The 16,837-nt window shown below is 47.9% G+C and overlaps 1 protein-coding gene across 2 annotated transcripts in view; it reads left to right on the forward strand.

Annotated features, from left to right (window-relative positions):
* Positions 1-16,837, forward strand: part of GFM2 (GTP dependent ribosome recycling factor mitochondrial 2) — a 925,389-nt gene that overhangs the window by 757,781 nt on the left and 150,771 nt on the right. For both annotated transcript variants that reach the window (XM_069627482.1, XM_069627483.1), the window contains exon 18: positions 2,708-2,893. In XM_069627482.1, coding sequence (XP_069483583.1) covers positions 2,708-2,893 — 186 coding nt within the window. The remainder of the gene's footprint in view (positions 1-2,707; positions 2,894-16,837) is intronic.

Consider the following 16,837-nt stretch of genomic DNA (forward strand, 5'->3'; position numbering starts at 1 on the left):
ATATCATGTCATATCATATCATGCTGCAGTCCTTAGGTCCTCCCTACCACCTCTTGTGACAGTCAGTATTTGTCACTAGGGGGAGGGCTACCAGGATGGATGCAACAGCCTTTCCGACATGCAGAAAGTGGCAGTTGAGAGAGCCCCAATTCCTGGCCCCTTCCCAAGTGCCTGCCTATATATAAGTGGCACAGCATTGCATCACCCCATACCTAAACAGATGCTTGCCAGCCTCATTTCTTTAATTGCAGGCAACCAAAGCTTCAGGAAGCACAGCAAACCACCAGTATGGATATATCTCCTCAACGCCTCCTACCCGAGCACTTCAGCCAACAGAAGTATATGGGTCACCAGAGGAAAGAGAATCCACAACCTGGGAAACAAACGAGCTGTGCAGCAGCGCTCACCAAGCACCAACAGAAGAGAGGAAGCCCCCTCTACAAGAGGTATATTACAGAGGCGCGGAGCAGCCAAAAACAAACCTGGATTCCCGCCCCACAACTTACCATGGAATTTGCTGCAAATAGGCATCTGAACACGAACCAGGACATACACCGCTGTGGGCTACCATTTTTGCATCGCAACTTCCCCATGCAGAGAAAAGGGCTGGGGGTCAACATCTATTTGTGCCTTCTTGCCGTTGTAACACTTCACGAGGGGTTGGGGGGAGACTGTGCTAGATTACACAGGGGGGAGGACAAGAGGGGAGACGGGAAGCAGGAAGGTGTGGATTATTCTGGCGAGGTCAGAGGAGGAGGTGGAGGCAGACCAAAAGACTTGCAGGAGGAAGGATGGCATACTGGAGCGTGGAGGTGACTTTTGAAAGAGGTGATGCCTTGGTTGTTGAGATCAAGTCGTACCTACCTGTAGTGAATGTGTGTTCAGGATGAGTGTGATATGGAGTGTTAGGGGGAGTGTAGTAGTGAGTGGGAAGTGAGTGTCCGAGTGAAAGGATGGTGATTGGGAAGCGGGTGGAGGTGTGAAGTGGTAATAGTGTGTAGGAGGGGAAGAGTAGTGTGGCGGAGCGGGCAGTAGTGTGGAGAAGGGAGTGGTAACATTGATGGGTAGTGGTAGGTAGTAGAAGGAAAGAGAAATCAGAGGGAAATAGGAGAAAGAGGTACGGAGAGAGAGGAGAGAAGGGGGTGGAGTTGCAGGGAGGAGAGTAGGTGCAGAAAGGGGTGAGAGTAACCGAGAGAATACAGCAAGAGGAACATCAGGGCTTGAAACGCACGAGACGGAGTGGGGCTTGAGTATTTGGAAGTCACCCGTATACTCCTCAAAACTAATCCGAAGTTAGAGTAGGTCTCACCTAGTAAGTCCCAGAGGAAGCCTTCGATAGATGAGGCTTCCTAACTCCTAGAACACTAGAGATGACATAGTAGGTGTTAATAAACAATATTTAATAAGCTGGGGCTTAGCAATGCCTGGGTCAAGGTGGGAACTGCTACACCTAGAAGAGTGGGTGAGGGGGATGACTCTTGGCACACTGGATGAAATTACAGTAAAACCCTTGGATCCATCTCTAGGATTTGGCATGTTGTTTAGGCCATCTGTGGCCCGCTGCATGTTTGTAATGGATTAATAACTTCAGCATCATCAATAAACATCTGCAAGACCAAAATAGTTAAGCTAAACTAGTTTCCCATCACACTACTCATGTCCAAGATTGACTCTGCTTCCTTTTCTTGTGGCCCGGAAGCATGTGATCATCACTCCATTGGTTAAAGGAAAAAAACGAATGCAGATACCGAGATCTTCAGGCTGATCTCTGACCTCACCTGCGTCACTCATAGTATGGAAACTCTGGATTCCTGGTTCCTGACTATCATAGGAAACTGGAACTGCCCTTATGAACATGGGAGAGAACTGCTGAACTTCAGGAAGTAGCACCAAGCCAGTTCATTGAATCTTCACGCTCACTGTGACTGTGGCGCATTGGAGATTTCCCAGTAGGCCTCCGCACCCTAGGCCTCTTTTGTTTGGTAACCTATTTATTTCCAAATGTTCTCATAGGAAAAGGGTTTTGGCTTTCTGAATATGTGTAATGTGGGGACACTTAGAAAATTATTTCCAGGGCCTCTTTCGGTTCGGCATCCACCCCTGCTTTTCCCTCCACGTTCAGAAAGCTCACCCCCCTAAATCACAGGCCTGTCCTCAGTCTCTGCTTTGCAAATTGGCTTTCCATTGGCCATCTTGCTTTGTAGTTTCTTGTATGGGAAATCGGCACGTGCAAACCGCTTCCCCCTAAAGAGAAAAAAAAAAAAAAGAATGTACTAGCTGGTAAGGACCCTGAGCCTTTAGTTAGCAGGCGTTTACCGGCATGGGAAACCCGCCCCCTTTCCAACACGGACATTCACACTATACTATAACCAACCTCTTGTGAAATGATTCATGCAAAATGATTCTGGAGATTGTCATCCACATTCAGTGAATCTTATTTCGAGTCGAGTTGGCCAGGTCAGTATTCCAACCCATGGGTCGCCCAGAGGTGCCAGCAGACGTCTTTTAACCCATCAATCATCCCTACAAGTGCATATTGTGGCACATGGACGTTCAGGGTTATGTTTATCTGTGACATTATTATGCTATTTCTGTTCTTTCAATTGTTCATAATAAAAGCACATTCCGCTAGCAAACACGTTTTGAAATTAAGAGCATGTTCGTGAGGAGGATGGTTGTTACTAATCTTTGCACGATGGTCTTTCAGATACACTGGACAGGACGATTGGTGAAAAACGCCACCTGGTGACTGTTGAACTGGGGGTGAGGCCATGCGAGGAAGCAGGGCCAGTGATAGCCCCAATAGTTGAATATTCTGAAAACATGAGTGCGCATCTGCTGACAGACCTGCGAGAAGCCATCGAGAATGGAATTCAGAGTGCCTTCATGCAAGGTAAGGGAAAGGTTCCTGCCACACAAACACTGGTCGATTGTGAAAAGGGGCGACCATGCATGCTTGGTGCGGCACCTGCTGGCCACTGGGTCTCACAAGAGAGCATATTGGCCTACTGCAATCACAGCTTGCTGATAGATTGGATGACATAACAAATTAAACATTGGCAAAGTCAATAGTTTTAGGTCATTTTCTTAAGACTTTTTAAAATTAAATGTTTTTTTTCTAATGCATAAACATGTTAACGGTTTATAATAAACCAAACACATTAATAAAAAAAAATGTTTAAGGTATTGCAGTTGTTCATTTCATTTTACATTTATAGGCATGAATTTGTGTTGTGCCCAGCTCCAAAAAACATTCGACTTCAAGGCCTGATCATCAAGTGACAATTAATATCTGAGCTGTTGGCTGCTGCCGGCTGATTTAATACCTCTAACATTCTACATCACGAAGTCTGCTGTGCAGGCCCGTAAAAGGCCTTTGAACTGTGTAGCATCCGGAATAGTATCACCAGTAATGTTCAACACTTTATCAGTCATTCCAGCATCAAAAAATAGGACTGTCCAACTCTGAAATAGAATGCATGAGTGCATATGAAACCATGTGGAGAAGGGCATGCACACATTGACACTTATTGTTTGCAACAAGATGTGCATATTGTACAGCACCATCACCTAGCACTAGTTTCCAAGCCATGCCCATGCTCTCAGAGGGCATGACTTTCATGAAAACTTGCTGGTGATAACTAATGTAAGAGGTTTCTGATAGCATGAAGGCTTTTGGCTCTTCCTGGGTTCCTTCTCTCTTGTCCTTCCCTCCGGGTGCTGTTTTATTCCCTGCCCCCAAACTCTCTGCTCTCCCCCTCTTTTCTCTTCCCTGCCTCTTGCATCAGATAGTTGTGGAATTGATATGGTACAGCAGGTAACAGCGCAGACTGCCGATTTGGACACTTCGGGGCTGTCGTTGCTCTGTTAACACTGGCAGAACAGACCTGTTGGCCACATACTGGCATGCACTGATGCCTTTCATCTAAAAAAGGGCCATATGCCAATTTATTGTTGAGGACCATTTGAGCAGTATTCATGCCTTGCCATTTATTTCCACGACAATTTAGGCAGCTCTTCTACTCACTGCTTGCCTGCAAGTTCCGTACGTAACAACACATCTTTAGTCTATAGCTCTGTGCAAATTGACCTCCTGGTCATCAAATTAACCTGGACATGTCCCTGGTGCCTCAAAACCAGCTATAACCTGGAGAATTATATCCTCAGTCCACGTTACCCCACCTTTTTCCAGAAACCCAACGTTCAAGGACTACACCATTAAGAATTCCCCTTGATGTCGGAGGGAAAACCCAGAAGAGAGAGTCCACTACAGATCTGGGAGGATGAGGACTACGGAGAAACCAGAGTCGGATCCATAATGCTTGGAGGGATAGAGATGAACATGTCTCATGTCTGAGGTATCCCGGCCGCCTGTGTAAGCAACCACTCTAAGAAGAACTGGATTTCACATAATCCCACTCTTCTATAACAGCAAAACCCTGACCCATCTAGGAAAACACACGTACACGTCTGGGGCACAAAGACTGTGTGTCGGGAAGACCTGAGTACCCCACAGGAGGGCTCTCCACCCAGCAAAGCCAGTAGTCGTGGCAAACCTTTTCCCTTCTCCCATGTAATACCAAAAGGGTAAGAAGAAAGCACAACCTTCACCCATACAGCAACTGGACACCCAGAGGGAGCTCCATTTCCTCCCCATACTGAGGAGGGACCTGCACAGAGGGGGAAGAGCCCCTACAGTCACTTCATGACCAGAACAATGTACTTAATTCTTTTATTCCAATGTACTTTAAAGCTTGTTTTCAAGCATGTTGTTAATTGATTCGTTACTTGACTCATTTGCACTGTTTAGAGAATGATAAAGTAGACAACATGTTTGGGTTAATGTACTTTTTAGAATAAAAAGAATAATGTATTAATTGAATTATGAAGGCTGTCCTAAAAAAATGTGCAACCTTTTTGTGACAAATTTAGACAGAGCCAAGATGTTGTACAATTTAACTTTAGACCGTGACATATATATAATGTTCCTTAAAGCTGCAGGCACGATGGGGTGAGACCCCTGTAGTCACTCCTCTCTTTGGAACCGATGGGAGAAACATCAACATCAGTCCACATGCAGTAGAAGCTGTTATGCAATCTCTCTACCCCTCAGTGGGAATGTTCATCATACCCTCTCACCTGTGGTGCACAGGAAGCAGCCGTAACATTTCTGGGTGGGGAGTCTTCCAGCAACACGTAGGGAGAGAGCAGCAACTGCAGTCCAGCCATCTGGGAAAACACTCTAGAATGGGATCCTCATCCAAGATGGTGCCTGATGTATTTAAAGATGCCCTCCAAGGGGAACAAACTACATCACAGCCACTGAGCATGCCCAGACCCTCTCCAATCAATCAGAGTAAAACCATTCAATCTAAGCCCTGTTTAAAGGTCAGATCCCAGCCCAGCAGTGAGTGTTCCAGAGTATAGTGCTAGAGTGGTGCAGAATAATAGTTTAGAGACAGTGATGGAGCATTGGATGGTGCTGGGGGCGAGAGCAGAAGTGGCAGGAGGGAGGTTGCAGGGAACAGGAGAGGAAGGTAAAGGTGGTGAAGAGTGAGGAGCTGGTAAAGAGTAAGGAGGTGGCGAACAGTAAACGGGTGCCAGAGGGTAAGGAGATAGTGAAGAGAAACAGATGCATGAGGTGGCTGAAGGGGAGCACTAAACGCGGAGACTAAGTAAGGAGTACAGAGGTGATTAGAAGTGATATGGCAGAGAGCTGAAGGTGTGTGTTCACTAGGATATTCGAGGTGACAGTGGCGGAGAATAGGAGCGTACTAAGTAAGAGGTAGAAAAAAGAGTTGAAGGAAAGAAGAGTCAAAAAGAGGTTGGAGGAGAAGACCAGAGGGGATGAGAGTTGAACAGATCCACCATAAGACTTAGGGGTGTAAGTGAAGGTAGGAGGCTGCTGCAAAGCATCAGAAGTAGGGAAGAGAAGAGGACTGTCATGGTATTTCATCCTATTCTTTCCTACGGGATGGGAGCAACACATGAGATACCATTTCATTTCAGAATTCCCCTCATTATAGTAAACTAGCATTGGCTTGACAAGCCTGCGTAGAATGTAGTGTCTTGCAGCGAAGAGTGTGATTCATGCTTAAAAGGGCAGTCTGGGCTGCAGTGCCTAGAATTGCAACAGTAGTGCTGCGAAACAGCACAAGTATACTCAAAGCGCTTTAGCTTCTAGAGGTCTATATTAACATTATATTGAAAAGTAGCTACATAGAAAGAGAGCTAATAGTAGTGTCACGCACACAGTAAAATTAGAGTCTGCGTTACCATTTATAATAGCAAAGCATTTAGCATCTTAACAGCTTGATCATATCATACATGCATGTATGCAAACATGCTTACATATGGGGGGCGTGGCCAGCTACGAGCCGATGCAGACGTGAATCTGCACCGCTCCGCGAGCCGCCGTATTATCCTGACACATCCTGCCTGATTCCGTTATGGAGGAGAAAATATAATCATATGTACGGAAAGCGGAAGATCCGCACTACATTCTGGTGTGCTTGCAGAGAAAACGCAATCGTGTGGAGAAGAAACACCGAGGGAGATCTGGGAGCTGCGGGCTGTAACGAGTACTGCAACCAAGATGGCCGCCGTGCGCCCTCGGAGCGCGGACCGGACCCCACAGTGATCTGCAGCCACCCGTTGTGAGGTGAGATGGGGTGGCGCTGAGCCCGACGTCCCGCGCCCGGCTGGGGACTACCTCAGGAGAAACAGCGCTGCAATACACTCCCTGAGACGCCGCCGGAGCAAGAGCAGCAACGGGTGCATCGCCCCTCGGAGGCACTGAGTCACCCGAGCCCGGGCGCTTGCGGATGCCTGCGGGCGCTTGGGGAAACCAGCGGTGGTCTGGGAAGCCTGGAGGGCCTGAGGTGCGCCTGGGACTGAGCGCATCAAGCAGTAGGAGAGATGCTGTCGGGCCGCTGGTTGATGGTGCTTCTGCGGTTCCGACCGCGATACGAACTTAGCGGCGCTCCCTACCGCTCCAAGCCTGTGATTCGAGGGCCGTGCACCATCTGATAAGGGAAAACGCAATTGTGTGGGGCCGAAACACTGAGGGAGAGTTGGGAGCTGCGGGATGGAATGATTGCGGCAAGCAAAATGGCCGCCGTGCGCCCTCGGAGATCGAACTGGACCACACAGTGACCTGCAGCCACCCACCGCGAGGTGAGGAGGCGTGGCGCTGAGCTTAACGACCCGCGCTCGGCTGTGGCCAACCTTGGTAGGAGCAGCGTCGAAAAACATTGCCCGAGAAATTGCTGAGGCGGGAACACCAACAGGTGCGTTACGCCTCAGAGGAGCCGAATCACCCGATTCCGGGCACTTCCAAATACCTGTGGGTGCTTGGGGGAAACCAACGGTGGTCTTGGGGACCCGGGGGACCTGAGGAGTGCCTGGGGCTGATCGCAGCAAGAGGTAGGAGACCGGCGATTGGATCGCTGGTTGCTGGAGCGATTGGTGGGGCGGACTGTGGCTCCGGTTGCATCCCCGCCCGGTCCGGGCCTGCGATCCAGGGGTCGTGCCCCCCTTTTAATCCACTGTATCACAGACTGCGGGGGGACAGCGGTACCCAACAGACGACGCTGTGTGGAGGCGGGGCGCGCCCCGGTGCGGACCGGACCCGCAGCAACGCCCAAGCAAAAGAAGCAATACTCGACCTGGTCAGCCAGACAGGTGATACTGTGCCACCCCAAAAGACATACCACCCGAGGCCAGCACGCACACCTTACGGGCAGGGCGGGAAGCAACCCGGCGACCACTACAGTGGGAGAAGTACCCGATTCGTAGGCAGACTCAGGCCTGACTGTAAAAATAACTCCTGCACAAAGAGGCATAGGAGAAATCCCGGCGTAACACTACCTATTGACAAACATATGCCTATAACAAACTGGCCTAGATCCGAGCCCCAGCGGTCCGACACCACCGAAGAAAAGAAGACATACCTTACGCTTGCGGGCCGTGGAGATCAGCGCTACACCCGGTCAGTGGGTGGCTTACAGACAACCTCCTAAGCAGATGCAACGGTTTCTCTGCCCGCCTTCGTGGACAAAGAACCGAGACTCACCTCAAACCTGTTAACACACATTGCACGAACTCCTGTGTCCCACGCAGCCGCCCACCGCCATAGGATGGGGAAAGACAAACCACGGAAACCAACGACACAGAGCAGGATGGACCAATATGCGTTTGCTACCACCTCCCAGCCGACAGACCAACTACCGGAGCAGGACTCTCCTGGCCCGGAAAATACCCTCTCACAAGAAAGAGAAGCGATATCTCTGAAAGACATTATGGCAGCAATCGCTGATTCACGTGCCTCCATGGAACAAAAAATGGATGGTATAAGTGTGGACGTTTCTTTACCACGCAATGATCTCCAAAAGCTAACGTCCCGTACTGGGGAAGCTGAACAGCGCATATCCGGGACGGAAGATGGCCTCAGGAACCTGGAGCAACAATTGAATAGAACCACTGCCCGCCTAAAGGTACTAGAAGCAAGAGTGGACGAAGGAGAAGGCAGATCAAGGTGGAATAATGTGCGGATCCTAGGCCTGCCCGAAAAGGCCGAAGGAGACTGCATGGAATTGTTTCTCGAGCAATGGCTCATTGACTTGTTCGACAAGAAGAGATTCTCCAAATTTTTCTCGATAGAAAGGGCCCACCGAATCCCCACCGATCCTCCACCGCCTGGATCCCCGCCACGGACAGTGGTAGCAAAGTTTTTAAACTATAGAGACCGGGACGCACTACTGCATATGGCACGTACCAAAGGCACGATAACAAATAACAGCTCCAGGATTGCATTCTTCCCAGATTATACGAGAGAAGTTCAGAAGGCAAGACAATCATTTGAGCAAATCAAAAAACAGCTGCGCTCTTTGAACATTAAATATGGGCTAATTTTCCCGGCCCAACTGAAAATCTTCCACGAAGGGACAACGGTCCATTTCACCGACCCGAAGGAGGCCTGGAAATGGGCGGAATTACACATAGAAGGCGACTGGAGACTGAACCGAAGAAACAGAAATGTGCACCTTGCCAACCCACCAGCCAGGGAACCCCCCCGACCAACTTCCGGTCCGGGATGACAACCTACCGCTAGCTGTGGGGGAGGGTTAAGATAACGATCGAAACAACAGCAACCATCTAGACAGCGGTACCGACTTGATGTGAAACCAACCTCGGATGTGTACCAGGCATCAAGGTAACTGACATAGTTGAAAAGTTATACGGCGGCTGTTTCAGACGAACACACACCCCCCATAGTTTTTCGTGGAAACAGTTGTAAAAGCGATAGAAACAGTAAGAATTGTTAAGGGCAATCTGAGCGGATACTAGTTGAGCTCGGGTTGATGTTCGGGCGGCAGGTACTTCATGTTGGGGCGGAGTATGGGGAGGGAACAAGGGAGTTTGAATTTGTACCAGAAATTGTTTATACAGTTCATTGTTTTTGGTTGGCCCGTGGTCTCAATCGGGCTCAAATGTTTATACACGCTGTGGATCAGGGTCTTGCTGCCTCCGGGGGTACAAAATTAAATGTTATAGGACACATGTATCACACTCGGCGACAGCCAACTCCCAACCGACATGATGGAGTCCATTAATAAAAATAATACGAAATCCATCAAACTGATGACATGGAACGTGAATGGGCTGGGTAATAGCATTAAGAGACGCCTTGTATTGCAGCATTTGAATCGACACACACCAGATGTAGCATTCTTAACCGAAACACACCTAGCAGGAACTAACTGCAACCTCTTCAGACGGTCCAATTACCGAACAGCATTACACGCGGGCTTCTCTATGGGGGCCCGTGGTGTACTAATCCTAATACACAAACGCCTGATCTACTCACTGTCACACAGGACCCAGGGGGTAGATATGTGCACATGACTGGGACTCTCTGGGAACGCACCGTATCCATGCTAGCCATCTATGCACCACCAACACTACTTACCGCCCTAATTGAAGACATAACTCCCATAATCACAGCCGAGCCCTCGAACTTGGTGATAGTGGGGGGAGACTTCAACGATGTCATGAATCCGGAACTGGACCGCACGCATATTCGTGCAAGAAATCCCTCCACTCGGACTAAACTCGCTACTTTTGTGGATGCACTGGGACTAAAAGATGTGTGGAGACATCTCCACCCCAATACGAGAGAATACTCTTTCCTCTCGGGGGCACATGCCTCTATGTCACGGCTGGACTATTTCTTCCTCCCAGCCTCCGAACTACACTTAGCTAACGATACACAGCTTCTACCCAGAGGCATATCAGACCACTCTCCGCTCATATTAGAACTCTGCACTGACAGTCCGGTCCCTCCGCCCACTTGGAGACTAAATAGTTATTATCTGGGCTTCCCCGAACTAATAGAAAAGGCCCAAAATGTTACAAAATTGTACTTCGAATTAAATGCAATGTCCGTGGGAAGTCCGATAACCGTATGGGAGGCATATAAACCAGTCCTAAGAGGAGAACTCATCTCCTGGATCGCCACCCACAAAAAAAAGCAGACGGAAGCACTCCGAGAAGCTGAGATACGAGTGCAAAGGGCAGAGGTAGACCACCTATCCCAAAGCAAACCAGAAACACATTGTGCTTTACAGCTAGCACAGAAACAGCTGCCAATGTTGCTCTGGATAACGCAAAACAGGCGCACGCAGCAATACGTGCCAGAGTGTATGAAACCGGGGACAAAGCGGGTAAATAACTGGCATGGCTAGAGAAACGAGATGAGGGGCTCAGGCACGTCAGAGCAATAAAAGACACAGGAGGACATACTGATAACGGCAGATAGGGACATAGCGGAAGGGTTCGCATCCTACTACAAGGAGCTTTATAAAGCACCAACTACCCCCATTGATGCCACAGCCCTATCAGGAATTACCCACCCAGCACTAACACCCGACCAAAGTGCCCTGCTAGAGACTGATATCTCGGAGGAAGAGTTGTCTGCAGCCATGGCGGATCTCCAGTCCGGAAAAACCCTGCGACCCAATGGCTTCCCGGTAGAGATCTGGAAAAAAATAGGGTCTAACGTAATCACCCCACATTTACTAAAATGTACGAAACCTGCCAACGTGAGGGATCCCTTCCGTTGGACCTGAGACTGGCCACAATAGTAGTAATACCCAAAGCGGATAAGCCCCCAGATAGATGCTGTTCTTACAGACCTATCTCCCTTATCAATATTGAAACCAAGGCGCAGAAATATGGCAAAAATGGGAGGCCAAACGCTAGCCAACCGACTTCAACAAATCATCCCATCTCTAATTCATCCGGATCAGTGTGGATTTATGCCGCAGAGATCCACCCGTATGAACACACATCGGCTGCATACAGCAATAGAGAATGCGGGCACTATTCGGGGCCCACTAGCCCTATTGGCGGTGGACTTCGAAAAAGCGTTCAACTCAATTAACTGGGAGGCGATCTGGGAAATAATGTATAGAATGGGATTTGGACCCCAATTTATGAGCTGGGTCAAGCTACTCTATAAATCACCGTTAGCAGTCACAAAAGTAACCGGCCACGTATCAAGACCCTTTGAGATAGGAAAGGGAACCAGACATGGATGCCCATTGTCTGCTATGATTTTTGCAATAGCAATCGAACCACTCGCGATAATATTGAGAAATAATGAAACATGGCAAGGCTTCCGTTGGTCAGAAAACTGGGAGGACAAAGTGTCCCTGTACGCGGATGATTTGCTGATATACCTGTAAGATCCTGCCCCATAGTGACTACCGTACTGCAGACGTATGGTGCTTTCAGCGGACTATGGGTTAATTGGGCAAAATCCACCCTGTTCCCACTGACGCAGGTAGAGGGAGCAATACCATCCCGATGCCCCTACCAGGTAGTGAGGGAACAGTTTAAATATCTTGGTATACTAATAACAAATAACCTGAATGATTATACCACCAGGAATTTGCAACCAGTGATGACAAGGCTTATAGAGGACACCCGACACTGGTCGTCCCTTCCGTTGACGCTACTTGGTAGAGCAGCGCTCTTCAAAATGATGTCCCTGTCCCGATTATTATATGTGCTACAGAACGCTCCGCTATATATTCCCCCTAATATATTCAGAAAGATAGACCAAGCACTCTGAAAACTGCTGTGGAATAACGGCCGCCCACGCATAGCACTCGCCACACTTCAAAGATCCGTTTGGGAAGGCGGAATAGGACTTCCCCGAATAGAGACGTACTACTGGGCCAGCCAACTGACAATAGTGAATGACCAATTGCACGGAGACACAGCTGCACCACACAACAAATCACTAGAAGATGGCACTCCCGAGAGGCCGATCATGCAATATCTCTATGGGAAGAGAGCCCGAATACTTAGCTCCAACATGCGCGCACATATAACGCAAATCTGGGCAGAGGTACACAGGTTTGTGGGGTGGGAAAATAAGCTATCACAAGCCCAACCAGTCTGGAATAACAGAAACCTCCCGGGAGTATACACGCTTCCGAAATGGCCGACCTGGGCTCAACATGGAACATGCACAGTGGGTGACATTGTGAGAGAAGGCAGCGTAATTCCATTCACGGAACTGGCGGCCCACCTCGCACTTCCCCAAACTGAACAGTATCACTATATCCAACTACAGCACGCACTACAGGGCATTCTCCCCGAGATGGCCTCCCTACCGGAATACACCCCAATAGAGAGAAACCTCTTCCCCAATCCATTCACTCACAAAGTGACATCGACCCTGTATAGCGCCATAACTTCCTTTGGTACGACAGAACTGCTAGCGTTACAAGCCAAATGGGGGGCAGATGTGGGTGCAATATTACCGGAGGAATAGGTCACGTCACTGATGTTCCCAAGGGAAGTAGCCATATCATCAAGGCTTAGACTGATTCAATTAAAGATATTGCACAGAATATACTACCCTAGGGTTGCCCTCTACAAATGGGGAAAGATAAATGATCCATCTTGTTTGCGATGTAAAACAGAAGAGGGTTCTTTCTTCCATATTTTGTGGGACTGTTCACGCATTCGACAATTTTGGGGGGCATGCTGCAATGAACTATCTAGAGTCATGGGTAAGACGATCCCTATGGACCCTAAGCTTTTACTACTGGGAATGGACGATGAAATTGAGTTGTCAAGATACGAAAAGCTGCTGTTCTCTACCTCAACCGCTCTGATTAAACGAAATATTGCTCAAAAATGGGGGTCGGACCTGACACCGAGCTATGAACAATGGGTGACGGACGTCGATATATGTATAGCAATGGAACACAGGGTTTACTCGGCCAGAGGATGCCCAGCCAAGGCGCAGAAAATATGGCAAAAATGGGAGGACGCCCACTGAAGCCTCCAACAGACAATCGTTCAGCAGGACAGAGTTGAGATACATCAGGTGCCCTAGGGCACTCACAGAAGAGGGAAAAAGGAGGCGACCCCTACATCGGGGCAAGCGTACCCTGACTTAATCTTCTATGTGTAATGAGAGGAATGCTTTATGATTTGTGAATTATGATTGTCTTCTTCTTTTCCAAGGCCTATATCAGCAGTGTGCTTGTACTGTAGTGTTTTGTTTTTGTGTTTTTTTTTCTTTTGTTTAAATAAATAAAATAAAATATGTGATTAAAAAAAAAAAACATGCTTCCATATGTTGTTTTGAGTAGGCCAGTACATTGACCCCATATGCATACACATAGCTATAATGAACAGGTTGTGGCTTCAAATCCACTTAGTTTTGCTTGTGTGTTTGCTTAAGAGAAGAGACAAAACAATGATGATGTTCCATCCTTGAATGAGGGGCTTTGGGCTTTGCCGGAAGCTGTGACTGATAATTTGGCCAGAGATTAAGCAGCAAGAAGCTAAAAGGGGAGGTGCACGCCTTATCGTTTACATGCAGCATACAAATGAGGGGAGAACTTTCCACGTTATACAGGTAAGGGCAGAAGCAGGGTTTTGCCTACAGAGTGACTTCTTATGGTAAGGGGATTTCCAAGCCAGAGGCCCTATAAACATGCCGCAAGGCCACAAATCGGTGCTTCCTGCTGATGCCATGCTAGAGGCGATGCCCATGTGAAAGGGTGTAAGCTCTTATCTGCACGTTAGAATCATGCACTTTTTTTTTACTTGAATGATTAATGTGCAACAATTCTGATCTTTTAGTATCTTGATGCAGTGCTATTGTGCATTGCATAGAATATTGTGATATATTGAAATCCAAATGATTGTTGATTTAAGCTTTTGGTTTATTCTTCAGTGGTAGATTAGATTTGAATACCTTTTATATAGTGTTGCTCTAGGTGGATTGAGCATTGTGTTTTGTCTTTAGAAGTGTTGGACTTTTTCCTTAGCAGAAAGGAGAATGCTGGACAGGGCTTTCCAAAATGTAAATGTGAATTGAGCCCCACATTGATGTGGAAAGGGTTTTATGTGTTAGAAATGTGAATGAAGCACCATGATTAGGGTATTGATGTAAATTGGTTCAATTAACATTACCTACCGAACAAATGTGGCAATAAATAGCAAGACAATTCGAGGGTAATTTGAAGATGGCAAAAATGTTGGATATGTTGGAACAATGTATAACATCACCCTCTGTGATAGTGTTAATGGGGCAAGTACGTGTTTTAGTTACTTTAGGCTCGTTTTCATTAAGTTTAGCTTCTTCCCTCATGGCCTGTACAAAAGACCTCTTTGGCCAGCGTCATTGGAGCCACTGATTGTTTTCTAAGTTCTGACAACAGTGCTCTGTTGAAAATACTCATCATTGTAGAGAAATCCATCTCCATAACAGGTTGGACCGAATCATTCAACTCCCACCCCCCACCCCCTTGCAGGCTTATTGCCCCCCAAAGGGTTAAGGGACAGGAAATCAGTCAAGTTGTCATAACAGAAACTGCTAGGGATGGATGCATCTCTCTTCCCAAATATCTTCCTTCCCGAGCCCTTCGCTCATCCGCCTCCAACTCCCTCAGGGTTAGCCGCTTCTCGAAGCAACGAGCTGGGGGTAGATCTCTCTCCGCGGCAGGGGCCTCCCTCTGGAACAGCCTTCCTGCCTCCCTGAAACTTGAGGAGAACCATCTCCGGTTCCGGAAGCACCTCAAAACCTTCCTCTTTGCTTCTGCTTTCCCTCTCCCTCTCCCCTGCTGAACTGCTAATTAATTTTCACTGAAACTGCACTGATCCTGCAACTGGACCACTCTAAACGGCCTCGGTCCTGGGCCCTGCCACTCTCCACTTGCACTGATGCCCTGGAACCCCTTTGCACTGCGGGACTGTCTCTGTATCCCTACAGCCACCTCCTCCCCCAGCACTTGTTCTGCACTTACCTCACACTTGCCACCAGCTGGTCCTATTTATTTATTTATTACGTACGCCACTTACCTTGTACTGCACTTTTCCCCCTCCCCTTCCCCCTGCACTTTTTCCCACTCCCCTACCCCTGCACTTGCGCGATCTGAATGACACCTGGCCTAGTAGGATCGTTGTCTGTCTCCCCTTGTCCCGCACTCCCTGCCTCGTCGCGCCTTGAAACACTTGTGTATAGGCGCGTTACAAATACCATATCATATCATATCACATCCAATAGATCACTATTAGCCGATATGTCCCCTTTAACATTATCAGAAATAGGTATTTCTAAATCAGCAAAAAGGGGTTGAGATGGGTCAATTTGGTCTTCAATGGTTTTACAATCAGCGGAGCATTCCTGCGCACACTGCAGTAAAGCTTCCTCTTCGTCACTCGCTAAGAGTAAGGGGCAGGCTACAGCCCTAGCAAGACCCACGCGTCGGGTGCTGACCGCATTGAAAAAGTCAGCCCCTGCATCCTTTTTCATTTGTGGTAATTTATTTTTCCGCATATTTAATTCAAGGTGTAAGAACAAAAGCAGGTCCTGCAAGTTAACACCCTTACTTTATCACACTTACTATTAAGTAAAAGGATCCCACTGCCCTGCCACCGCCAGCCCAACAGCCACTTACTATGGCACTTCCGATACGCGCACGCGGTGCACGCGCGCCTCACTATATGTAGAAATTGAGGAGCGAATGTTAGGCGGTGCAGTGGGCGGGGTCACACTGGGGAACCTAAAGTGAATGAGAATAGCTAGAGTAAGTAACACGATGGCGGACGTATAATACACAGACCACGAAACACGGTTTAGATCACCGTTAGAGATCAAAGTTACAGCCAATTAAAGTTCTTTACTTGGTGCTTGAAGTCCAACAAGAGGCAGTGTTGTGCTGAAGGACAGGCAAACAGTTCTTCTTGCAGGCGGCAGCTTAGTACAAACGAAGCAGCAGGGCTCTCCAAAAGCTCCGTTCCAGCCCAACAGCCACTTGCTATGGCACTTCCGATTCCAATACTTGGGTTGAATCCCCTCTCAAAGCGATGTGTCCCGGCATGAATTGCTTGGTGAAATTAGTGAAATTAGGGTTTATATAGGGTCTGTGGCTCAGCGGACTAATGCATCCACTACAGGTTCGAATCCCGGCAGGCCCACTCAGCCCATCATCTTTTTGAGGTCGATAAAATAAGTACCATTAAGATGGGTAACAATAAAACATCTGCTGTCAATAGCACCAAGATGCCCCTCTGGGGGTGAACATGCGCTCTACAAATATACCTGTTATGTTATATGTAAATAAAATACTTTTTTACAAGGTTGGTCCCTCTTGACTTTTGGGATACATTGGTACAGTAAATGCTAATCAACAGCACTGTGTTATGTGATGCATTTTTGTCTCTCTCCTTGTAAACTTTGTTTTGCCAAATCTCTCTGTCCCTACCTATGTGCAGTAGGATGCGTAACAATATTTGACGTGGAAGT

The sequence above is a fragment of the Ambystoma mexicanum genome, chromosome 6p, assembly GCF_040938575.1.
Source record: "Ambystoma mexicanum isolate Mex_15411 chromosome 6p, UKY_AmexF1_1, whole genome shotgun sequence".
Taxonomy (NCBI): domain Eukaryota; kingdom Metazoa; phylum Chordata; class Amphibia; order Caudata; family Ambystomatidae; genus Ambystoma; species Ambystoma mexicanum.